General features: G+C 45.4%; 1 protein-coding gene across 4 annotated transcripts in view; it reads right to left on the reverse strand.

Annotated features, from left to right (window-relative positions):
* Positions 1–13,125, reverse strand: part of LOC311235855 (membrane-associated phosphatidylinositol transfer protein 2-like) — a gene marked incomplete at its 3' end in the record, with an annotated part of 204,263 nt that overhangs the window by 60,522 nt on the left and 130,616 nt on the right. For all 4 annotated transcript variants that reach the window (XM_084323363.1, XM_084323361.1, XM_084323362.1 and 1 more), the window contains exons 4-7: positions 9,536–9,657; positions 6,150–6,383; positions 5,204–5,545; positions 1,467–1,562 (exon numbers count right to left, since the gene is read on the reverse strand). In XM_084323363.1, coding sequence (XP_084179489.1) covers positions 1,467–1,562; positions 5,204–5,545; positions 6,150–6,383; positions 9,536–9,657 — 794 coding nt within the window. The remainder of the gene's footprint in view (positions 1–1,466; positions 1,563–5,203; positions 5,546–6,149; positions 6,384–9,535; positions 9,658–13,125) is intronic.

Here is a 13,125-nt window from a genome sequence, read left to right on the forward strand (position 1 = left end):
TCCCAGGCATATCTATCTACACACACTACCCCCCCTCTCACTCTCTCTCTACACATAGCCCTCATCTTGTACACATATGTACACACACGTCATTAATTATACAGATATACAGATATCTCTGTACATCATATCTATAATTCCAGATATCTCTGTACATCATATCTATCGTTCATATTATGTACGTCAATGCTCCAGTGGTTTTGTCTACTCTCCTGTATAAATACTTTGTTAGCTCACCATTCTACAGAGAACTAGACTAGGGGCCATTGCTACAATCTAGGTCTCTCTCCATGTTGAAACGTGTCATTCAGTCAGTAAACTCTATGCTTAATCAAAGACTCTGTCGTCCGCCTCCGTGAATAATATCTGGTCAAATTATTCCACATCCTGTAATAATAATAATAATAATAATAATTAATAACATAATATAATAATAATATAATAATTCTGCGATACTGATTATTTCCACTATGTACAATATAGAATATGAAACGGCGACTCCTGTAGATGAGAAAACAAGTGAAAGGGGTGCTTGTGCAACTCAACAGTAATCACTATAATAACCGTCAGACCCAGGGAACACTAAGCAAGCTGGCTCTCCTCCTAATGCTCCCCGCTCTGACGTGTCAGGCTGAGGGTGATTGTTATTCTCTGTAAGGGGAGTCGTGGCTGTTAGGAAGAACGGGGACTGAATGTAATGTTGTTGTCCTTTTGTGATATACGACTGTCACACAAGTATTAAATCCATGTAGACAAAAATACTGCAGCACACACACACAACGACTCATGAAAATATATTTGAAAATGAACTCAACAGTTAAACTCTCTTACAGTTAATTCACGATGTCACAAGCGTTTTTTTCGTAGCAGTCGAGACAGATGATCGACGAATGAACAAAACTAACACAGCATCGTCGAAATAAATAAACACATAACAGAAACATGCATGATTTTATTATTCTCATTTCCTCTGGATAATAACCAATGGTTATGAAATCATTCTCCTGCAGGGTCCGTTATGCTGTGGATTCACTTGTGAACTATGCACAGGATGAACCGTAAAGGACGTTCAAAGGACAGTCTCGGGGGCTTCGAACGTGAGGGCTTGAGGACGCCGTGAAGCGAGGGACCGCCGAAACTAGGGACGATCGAGACGTAAAGAGTTGTCTTCTTCGGGGACAAGCCACCCGGCCCGTGTCCCCTCTCTCTCTCAGGCTCGTCCACCAGAGTGTCGCACCACCACCACCACCCACCTATTTCAACTGCAGGCCCAAAGCATGCTGGGTATCGGCGAGGCTTAAGAACTGATCTGTGTTTAAAAAGATGCATGCAGAGTCAGGCGGGGGGACGGACGGAGGGGGGAGCAAAGCAGGTTTATGGGGACGTGAAGACACTCTGTAATGACTATTGATCTCGCTATCTAGCTCTAGTGCTACTACGACGGCGGCGAAAATGGCGGCGGTTACCGTGGGCGTCGAAGAACTCCTCTTCCGAACTGTCGTCGGAGTCTCGTGCGATGCTCTGCATGCGCCACTCAGAGAGGCTGTGGCGTGACGGGCTCACTGGAACACAGAGAGCAGAGGACACACACACTGCTGGCGTTATGGGACTTCTGTTAGCGGTCACACACTCGCCCTCTTACACTTGCTCTCACACACACACACACACACTCACACTCACACACACACACACACACACACACACACACACACACACACACACACTCTCCCCCCTACCCACACGCCTAAACACATTAGTGTTGCACGATACATCGATACTAGGAAAGTATTGCGATACCCAGCCGCTAAAAAATGGTCCGATACTCTGTTTTATTAGTATCGATACTTTTAGAATAATAGCCTGATGCCATATTTACTATGAGTTTTGTGTGTGTGCGTGTGTGTGCATGCTTTGCATAGTGAGCATGTCAACAGAGTCAGCTGAACTCACCAAAGCAGTTTTCCACATGCGAGCGTTTCACTAACATATAAATTAATAAAAAAAATAATGTTCGGTTCTAATATTATATTCCATTACTTTTGGTTTTTGCCGTGGTATCATTTTAGAATCTGTATTGTGATACTTAGGCTGGTAAAGTGAACATTTTGGTATCATGACAACACTAATGCACATATATATAAACATGTACTGTATATATATATATATATATATATATATATATATATATATATATATATATATATATATATATATATATATATATATATATATATATATAGAATAGAAATACTTTATTCATCCAGAGGGAAATTTGGCTATATATATATATAGATCTATATATATAAACTCTGTGGTCAGGAAGGTGGTGTGAAAGTGAAGTACAATTTAACGCAGACAAGCTTCAAACACACTGGCAGCCAATTACCAGCGCCAGGGAGAGAGATAGAGAGAGAGATGGAAAGAGAGAGAGATAGTGAGAAAGAGAGACGGAAAGAGAGGGAGGGAGAGAAAGAGAGAGACGGAAAGAGTGAGAAAGAAAGAGAGAGAGAGATGGAAAGAGAGAGAAAGAAAAAGAGACTGAAAGAGAGACGGAAAGAGAGAGTGAGAGTGAGAGAGAGAGAGAGAGAGAGAGAGAGAGAGAGAGAGAGAGAGAGAGAGAGAGAGAGAGAGAGAGAAAGTGGGGCTTGTCTATCACATGCCTCCACTGTATGCCTCTTACATCATTAGTGAGCGGGGGGGGGGGGGGGGGGGGGGGCGTTAAGTCTTGGTGATACTGGATGCTGTAGGGGGCAGGTCGGTGAGAGGCAGCTATAGCTGTCAGCACACAGCGGTGGAGGGGGGGGGGGATGGAGGGTCACGGGGAAGAACGTCAGCCTCCTCTGCTCTGTGATGTCAGCACTGCTGCTAAAAATAGCTCGGGAGAGAGGGGGGGGGGGGGCTCTGGGCTGCGAGGCGACACCGACCCGCCTGGGGAAGGGCGTGTCCTGACTGAGACGTGGTCTGTGATGTCAAGGCTGCCGGGCTATAAATAACCCCGGAGAGAGAGAGAGAGAGAGAGAGAGAGAGAGAGAGAGAGAGAGAGAGAGAGAGAGAGAGAGAGAGAGGGAGAGAGGGAGGCTGAGGGGAGCTGTGGGGGTGAAACGAAGCAGGCTGGAGGAAAGTCAGGGGCGAGGTGGTTGGATGTGACTGCTGCTTGGAGGTAGAGGGGGGGTGTCATAGGATGTGGCCAGGTGGCTGGATGTGACTGCTGCCTGGAGGTAGATGGGGGGGGGGTATCATAGGATGTGGAATGTGGTCAATGGTAAATGGTGCATTTATATAGCGCTTTTCAATTTTGTTCCTCACATTCACCCAGACATTCACACACCGACAGCAGAAGCGACCATGCAGGGTGCCGACCTGCTCATCGGGAGCAGTTAGGGGGTTAAGTGTCTTGCTTAAGGACACTTCCGACACGCTGCCCGGGAGGAGCGGGAATCGAACCTGGGAACCTCCAGATTACCAGACGACTGCTCTACCACCCGAGCCACTGTCGCCCCATGTGACTGCTGCTTGGAGGTAGGGGGGGGGGGGTATTGTAGGATGTGGCCAGGTGGTATATAGAACAATGTGAGCCAGGCTGAAGGACTGATGGAGTGATGGATGAACGTGCGGCACGCCTCACTAACACACACATATAGATGGAGACGGTTCCTCAGTGGTGGATGAACGTGTGTCACGCCTCACTAACACACACATATAGATGGAGACGGTTCCTCAGTGGTGGATGAACGTGCGTCACGCCTCACTAACGCACACATATAGATGGAGACGGTTCCTCAGTGGTGGATGAACGTGTGTCACGCCTCACTAACGCACACATATAGATGGAGACGGTTCCTCAGTGGTGGATGAACGTGCGTCACGCCTCACTAACGCACACATATAGATGGAGACGGTTCCTCAGTGGTGGATGAACGTGCGTCACGCCTCACTAACACACACATATAGATGGAGATGGTTCCTCAGTGGTGGATGAACGTGTGTCACGCCTCACTAACACACACATATAGATGGAGATGGTTCCTCAGTGGTGGATGAACGTGTGTCACGCCTCACTAACGCACACATATAGATGGAGATGGTTCCTCAGTGGTGGATGAACGTGTGTCACGCCTCACTAACGCACACATATAGATGGAGATGGTTCCTCAGTGGTGGATGAACGTGTGTCACACCTCACTAACACACATATAGATGGAGACGGTTCCTCAGTGGTGGATGAACGTGTGTCACGCCTCACTAACACACACATATAGATGGAGACGGTTCCTCAGTGGTGGATGAACGTGTGTCACGCCTCACTAACGCACACATATAGATGGAGACGGTTCCTCAGTGGTGGATGAACGTGTGTCACGCCTCACTAACACACACATATAGATGGAGACGGTTCCTCAGTGGTGGATGAACGTGTGTCACGCCTCACTAACGCACACATATAGATGGAGACGGTTCCTCAGTGGTGGATGAACGTGTGTCACGCCTCACTAACGCACACATATAGATGGAGACGGTTCCTCAGTGGTGGATGAACGTGCGTCACGCCTCACTAACGCACACATATAGATGGAGACGGTTCCTCAGTGGTGGATGAACGTGTGTCACGCCTCACTAACACACACATATAGATGGAGACGGTTCCTCAGTGGTGGATGAACGTGTGTCACGCCTCACTAACACACACATATAGATGGAGACGGTTCCTCAGTGGTGGATGAACGTGTGTCACGCCTCACTAACACACACATATAGATGGGGACGGTTCCTCAGTGGTGGATGAACGTGTGTCACGCCTCACTAACGCACACATATAGATGGAGATGGTTCCTCAGTGGTGGATGAACGTGTGTCACGCCTCACTAACGCAAACATATAGATGGAGACGGTTCCTCAGTGGTGGATGAACGTGTGTCACGCCTCACTAACACACATATAGATGGAGACGGTTCCTCAGTGGTGGATGAACGTGTGTCACGCCTCACTAACACACACATATAGATGGGGACGGTTCCTCAGTGGTGGATGAACGTGTGTCACGCCTCACTAACGCACACATATAGATGGAGACGGTTCCTCAGTGGTGGATGAACGTGTGTCACACCTCACTAACACACATATAGATGGAGACGGTTCCTCAGTGGTGGATGAACGTGCGTCACGCCTCACTAACGCACACATATAGATGGAGACGGTTCCTCACCTCCTCTCTTGGACGAGCGGGACGACCTGGAGGAGGTGGACCACTGCTTGGTGAGCACGCCTCGTTTCGGGACGGCCTCCCCGCCGCCCCCAGCGCTGACCACCGCCTCCTCGGCCTCGATGGAGCAGATGGCCTCCTTCGCCTCCTGCTCCTTGCCCGGGGACGGGGCCCCCCCGTTGGCCTCAGTGGCCTCCTCGGCCTGGCTGAACTGGGCCATCTTCCGGGCCAGAGCCAGCTGGGTCTCCAGCTCCAGCTGCCGTATGTCCTCCATGGTCAGACCGTACCACTCGTCCTGCCAGCACCAGGCCTGCCGGTGGGCTCGCACCATCACCTTCCTCAGGGCTGTCGAGAGAGAGAGGAGGGAGGAGGGAGGAGGGAGGAGGAGGAGGAGGAGAAGAGGGGAGATGTTAAGGCAGTGAGTGTTGGACAATAAGTAGTCTCCATCATCTAGTCCTGAATCATATAGTTGTACATTTTCATTGGTAGATGCTATTATGCAACTTACACTGAATATACAGTAGAACAAGCTCAAAAGCTTGTATCACCAACATAGCAAGTAGCCAAAAGATTGGGAGTTTTAATATTGGTATTTCAGTATCTTCAGGGTATCTGCAGGTTTCAACAAGTTACATTTAAGACTTTTTAAGACCTTTTTCATACCACTTAGAGCTAAATGTTGCCGGGCTGCCCCCCCCCCCCCCCCCCCCCAAAATGTAACACCTGTGCAAATGTAATTTAAGTGAACCTTTTAAGGCCTTAAATTGTGAATTAGGAATTGAAGACTTTTAAGACTTTTTTTAATACCCCGCAGATAACCCCTGATAATGAAAAAAAAAACATAATATGCAACCCACGGCACGTGAGAGACAGGACACATTGTAACTACAGCATAATGCTGTCCGACACAAAGTACCACGCCGTCTCATCTGTGATTCACCAAACGTACCGACGTCGTGGATGAAGCGCTCGATCTTGGACTGCATGCCCCAGTAGCGGAACTCCACCTTGCACAGCTTGTAGGCGCACATGACGGGGCTGCCGCCCGGGTTGCTGTTATGCTCCTCGATCCAGTCGTCCTGCAGGGGGCCCCGCTGCGTCTTGTCCGACTTGTAGAGCCGCGGGTCCTCCTCCGCCTTGTACTCGTGGGGCGCGATCGGGTCCGTCACGATGTCGATGGGGTCTGTCGCGGTGGACATTAGATTATATATTAGATTAGATTTAGACTATTGGATTATTAGATTATATATTGCATATATTAGCATTTAGCATTTGAGCATTTAGCCTTTTTAGATTATATATTAGATTGATTTAGACTATTGGATTATTAGATTATATATTGCATATATTTAGCATTTAGCATTTTTAGATTATATATTAGATTAAATTTAGACTATTGTATTATTAGATTATATATTGCATATAATTAGCATTTAGCATTCTAGCATTTAGCATTTTTTGATTATATATTAGATTAGATTTAGATTATATATTGTAACTATTTATTGTAGGGCAGAGGGCATACATACCCTCATCTTGCACCTTGTTGCCCATGTCCAGAGTTAATTATATTGTATACACTGCCTTTTTATTCTATTAACATTTTTACTTCTCCACTGTACTATAATTCTGTGACCTGTACCTGTATGTCTTCTACTACCTGTACCTCCCCTCCCCCCTCTCCCATGCTATGATACCGAATTTCCCCAAGGGGATCAATAAAGGAATATCTTATCTTATCTTATTCACACTTCAGTTGGATTGGTCTCTTATTACACACCTCGGCTGCTCATGAGGCTATAGCACAGGGCTCTGACCTTTCTTTTGGGAAGTGCAAGTTCATGTTTGACTTTACATTTAGTCAAAGCGACTTACAAGTTCTGTACAACAAATCGGCAGGAAGGGAAGGGTACAACTCTGGCAGATAAGTAACAATGTTCGTCAGCGCTACAGTCTTGAGTGCAGAGTAGTATAGTATTATACTATACTAGTATTATTACATATTAGCATAGTAGGTAGTAACATTGACAAGGTAGATTCCTTAGTAGCAAAGTGCATAATAGTAAAAGACAGTACGAAGGTTAGTAGTTTGTTTTTGTTCTCTTCATTCCAGATAATTGATTGAAGAATTGTGCTTTTAGTCGAGGGCAGAAAATTGGGCGGGTTTCGGCTGTCGTGACTGTGGTGGGAAGTTCGTTCACTTGGTGGCTGCACAGTTGGTTAAAACAAAGATACAATCATGTAATCTACTTTATTGTAAGATTATATTTACACATATTGCACTGGTATTACTTATCCTTCCATTAGTTAAGCATGTCGGGTATTTCTATCAACAGCCTATATAATAACGTTCTGCATCCTCCCCGACTGGGGTAGGCTACTGGTAACTTTACATAGACGTCATAGTATGCTGCATGCAATTAAGGCCCTGAATAGGCTACTGTGTAGCTGGGGGGGGGAATGAGCTTGTGCCACCTACTGAGAGAGTTAATCACACCAATGCCACCAGTTAGTCTAGAGCCCTGGGCTAGCTGGACATGTCTTAATCTGTTTCTGGACTGGCTCCTTTTCTTTATCTCTGAATCTCAAGCTGACAAAACAAACTAAAGGAATTCATGGCATCCAAAGGACCGCTACGGTATGGACATAAATGTTGCAGTTAGGTCACTGCATGGCCCTAAGCAATGAGCTTCTGAGCAGCGGTACATTTGACAAGCTGGCTTCTGTCGACGCCTATTCCAGGGGGGGCAGACGCAGAGTTGGCGTACGGCCACTAGTGGGCCTCTACTGCATCTTCTTGTGTGTGAGATGGTAAAGGTCATAAATCAGGAAGAACCGAATAACAATGTCCGACTAATCCTCGCCTGGCAGCTTGATTAACTACTGCAGGTAGAGGAGAAGACTTTCTGTACAGGCTCGCTGATGCAAATCGTTGGGTATAATTACTGTAGTTGACTGTATAATAAACTGCATGATGTAAACGGTAGGAACAATGACAAAGAACAATGGCCACTGAGCGTAAACAAAGTGGTCATGGAAACGACACAGAGAGGTGCTCTGGTGGTGGTTAAAGGGGCACTTCACCAAAAAACAATGCATGAATTCACACATACAGTAATCTCAGTTTTGCACACATTCATTTAGTTTGACGGTCGAGAATAAATGTATTGGAATATGGCCACCGCCCGGTGATGTCATCTGGGATTTTTCATTCACTGTCCCCGATGATGACATCACCGGTGGCCATATGCAAACAAATGTACTCTCAATAAATGAATCAAACTAAATGAACGTGTGCAAAACTGCTTAGGATTTTTGGATGTGTGCGAGATGTGCAAATTTACGTGCAAAATAAAACATTTTTTTTGCGGACTGCCGGAAACGGCTTATGACGTGTTTCAAGTTCATGCGAATTCTGCCATTCCACGGCGTACGACGTTATTGAGATCATATTGAATTTTTTCGCCATGTTATTCATAATTCCCTCACGGAGCCTGGTCTGATGCAGTGGGAGCCTGCACAACTCTGCAACGCTTCAATACTGCCGCCTGGTGGATGATCGGCGAGTTGCAACCGGAAATGGATCTCTTGTGATCTCGGTGCACCGGGGAAATGCGTCCGGCACTCACATATTGTTGCGGGACTGTAGACACACATCGTGTATATGGATCGCTGCCATAACTCAATAATCGAGATGATTTGGGCGTTTATTATTATTATACAAACTGGAAATGGATCGAGTCGATCGCTGTCAAATAAGTGGGATCTTTTTACTCCAGTCTCATCGGCTAACGGTAAGAGGACGCTGACGTCATTTTCAGCGCGTTTGTTTATTATTATTCATGCAAACTGCTCTGATCAATATATCACCCATACTACATAAAGCATTTACTGACGAATGACGATCACGGAATTATAAACGACCCCCCCCCCGTTCATCCGCGGATGATAAGTCATAACGTTTAGGATCATGTACATTTTTAATATAGCGTGTTTCGCCAACAAACGGCAGTTGATAATCTATATATGCGTTTGCCTATAAATCACATTCTAGGAATTACTGCAGAAAACGATAAAAACATATTTATATTCTAGACGGTATTTTCGTATGAATCTATGAATGAAAAAGTATAATGTTCCCACATCCTGAACGATAGATAATCGATGTTGAATGGGCCATAGTAATGTCAATTTAGCAATACAATTTAAAAAGTTATAACCATGCAAAGAAGGTAAACATCTCCATAGGCTTAGACTGGTGGCAGTGATCATACATTGATGGATATAAGCGTGGCAGTTAATGTGTTAAGGATTCTCTACTGCAGGTTCTCTCACCGAGAGTTCTCTGTCTCTTCTCAGCTGCAGACAGGTTGAAAACATCAGGCTGGGTGCCGGTGTCAGGCTGGTAGTACGTCTCAATGTCAATGGAGAACTTTTCCACAAAGGGACAGGTGTATCTAGAGGAGAGCGTAGGACAGCGGCAAAAACAAAGTCACACAAAGTCAACATTGTCCCTCAACACATTGTCCCTCAACACATTGTCCCTCAACACATTGTCCTTCAACACATTGTCCCTTAACACATTGTCCCTCAACACTTTGTCCCTCAACACATTGTCCCTCAACTCATTGTCCCTCAACACATTGTCCTTAAACTCATTGTCCCTCAACACATTGTCCTTAAACTCATTGTCCCTCAACACTTTGTCCCTCAACACATTGTCCCTCAACTCATTGTCCCTCAACACATTGTCCTTAAACTCATTGTCCTTAAACACATTGTCCCTCAACTCATTGTCCTTAAATTGATTGATTGATTTTGTTGTGGAGTAGAGACATCATCCAAGGGATAAAAACATGATAAAATGCAAGCACTTATTTCCATCATGGTCCCTGGTATTAAAAAATAGGACATACATCAACATAAAACATCATAAAACATTAAGATACAATATGCATATACAGTTGAAGATAAAAGAATAATAAATATGCTACCCTCTCTTTCCTATGCCGATAGCCATGATCGTACAGACTTTTTGAAGCCAGTTAACCCGGGGGCCTGTTTAATGCTGCTGGGCAGGCTGTTCCACAGAACTGCAGCTGAGTAAAGGAAGGTCTGCTGGCCGTAGGAAATAAGTTTAAATCTAAATGGAACTATGTTTGTGTCTCTACCTCCGGTTTCATGGCTATGGTTGTTTTTTACATATTGAAAGTAATTTTGAAGGTAGCTTGGCACCTCCCCTTTATAAATTCTATATACTAGGCATAGCTTTATCATTGATACTCTTTTGTCCACCCTGAGCCACCCCAGGCTGTTGAAGTGGGGCTGGTCTAAATGTGTATGAGTGGGGAGCTGCAGGACTATCCTAACTAGCTTGTTCTGGGCAGTTTGAAGTCTTTTTCTCAAGTTGCTGGGGGCACTGTCATACCATGACAAGCAGGCATAGTCAAGTCAAGTAAACTCATTGTCCCTCAATACATTGTCCCTCAACTCATTGTCCCTCAACACATTGTCCTTCAACTCATTGTCCCTCAACACATTGTCCTTAAACTCAGTGTCCCTCAACACATTGTCCTTAAACTCATTGTCCCTCAACTCATTGTCCCTCAACTCATTGTCCCTCAACACATTGTCCTTAAACTCATTGTCCTTAAACTCATTGTCCCTCAACACATTGTCCTTAAACTCAGTCCTTAAACTCATTGTCCCTCAACACATTGTCCCTCAACACATTGTCCTTAAACTCATTGTCCCTCAACACATTGTCCCTCAACACATTGTCCTTAAACTCATTGTCCCTCAACACATTGTCCCTCAACACATTGTCCTTAAACTCATTGTCCCTCAACACATTGTCCCTCAACTCATTGTCCCTCAACACATTGTCCTTAAACTCATTGTCCCTCAACTCATTGTCCCTTAACACTTTGTCCCTTAACACGTTGTCCCTCAACTCATTGTCCCTCAACACATTGTCCCTCAACTCATTGTCCTTAAACGCATTGTCCCTTAACACATTGTCCTTAAACTCAATGTCCCTCAACTCATTGTCCCTCAACTCATTGTCCTTAAACTCATTGTCCCTCAACTCATTGTCCCTCAATTCATTGTCCCTCAACACATCGTCCCTCAACACATTGTCCTTAAACTCATTGTCCTTAAACTCATTGTCCCTCAACTCATTGTCCCTCAATTCATTGTCCCTCAACACATTGTCCCTCAACACATTGTCCCTCAACTCATTGTCCCTCAACTCATTGTCCCTCAACACATTGTCCCTCAACTCATTGTCCCTCAACTCATTGTCCCTCAACTCATTGTCCCTCAACTCATTGTCCCTCAACACATTGTCCTTAAACTCATTGTCCCTCAACACATTGTCCTTAAACTCATTAAACTCATTGTCCCTCAACACATTGTCCTTAAACTCATTGTCCCTCAACACATTGTCCTTAAACTCATTGTCCCTCAACACATTGTCCTTAAACTCATTGTCCCTCAACACTTTCTCCCTCAACACTTTCTCCCTTGACATGACACAACCTTCCTCAGATGGGAAACAAATTTGTATTTGACGACTGCATTACAAACTGCATTCATTTTAGTTCCGTGAGAACCAGACAAAACTATTTAATTGACAATGCCACCCCCCCCCCCCCCCCCTGGTGGAGAATAGGAGGTGTGCGTGCCAGGGGCTGTCACTTGTTTGATAAATGTGTCAGCGAGCACTTCTAGTCTATCAGCATCCTGACAGTATAGCAGGGGGACACACTCTGTCTGCACCGGGGCCCCAGATGTAAACACAGCACAACACATTGAGAATGAGGCTCAACAGCATCCAACAGCCGGGGCGAGATCCTGGCAGGGGATCCCGTCTTCCACAGCATTCTCAGCCAGGCTCCGACAACTATTCTGGGATCTGTTCTCTTGGCTTTTGTTAGTGGGATGTTCCGGGAGCAGCACATCATGGACATAACGCTCCCCCGGCTGCCTATTCTTTAATCCCAGCTTCCGCGTTTTCCCTGATTGGCTGCGATAACGCCTAGCACGCCCCGCGGCAGAGGCGGAGCGGCAGAGGCGCATAGGTTGCCGCGGCATTATGCAGCCGTAATCCTCCCTGTTTTAACATCGCCGGTTAGCTCAACTCGTTCCTCAGCTTGCTGTGGAGCCTGCGGTGCGTTGGTGACAAGTTCGAATCACTTCAATTTTTTTTTTTTTTTTTTACGTTTAATTAATTTATCATCTCTCTATCTAAACGTAACTATCATCTCTCTATATAAACGTAACTAGCGTCTGTCTTTCTTTCGCCGGTTAAGTTTAGGCATTCTTTCGCCAGTTAAGTTTAGGCATTCTTTTGGAGTTGGTTAAGGTTAGAGTTTGTCTTAGAGCAATAGAATGCCTGTCTTTCTTTCGCCGGTTAAGTTTAGGCATTCTTTCGGAGGTGGTTAAGGTTAGGGTTAAGTTTAGGCATTCTTTCGGAGTTGGTTAAGGTTAGGGTTAAGTTTAGGCATTCTTTCGGAGTTGGTTAAGGTTAGAGTCGCAGAGCATGGCAATAGAATGCCTGTCTTTCTTTCGCCGGAGCAGCAGCCTATTTCCGCTCTGCCGCGGTCACATGGGCGTCGTGGCCAATCAGAGAAACGCGAAGCACTCTTGGGCTGGGATTAATATAGACGCCTCCCGGCTGTCGTCACGGATCCAAGATGTCGATATTTTGTGCTTAACGGATATTTATGTATTATGTTGGTTTACTCATCTATTTGAATGAAATGTTGAATGTTTTCCAAAAGACGTGGTATGATCAAGCAACATGGGCAGGCTGCACAACCCACGACAATGATTACAGACAAATAATATGGTAATCTGAAATTATATCTAATATCTATACAAAGATGAATAAGGTCTATCCCATCCTGGCAGGACCACAG

The sequence above is a fragment of the Notolepis coatsorum genome, assembly GCF_963971535.1.
Source record: "Notolepis coatsorum genome assembly, chromosome: 10".
NCBI lineage: Eukaryota > Metazoa > Chordata > Actinopteri > Aulopiformes > Paralepididae > Notolepis > Notolepis coatsorum.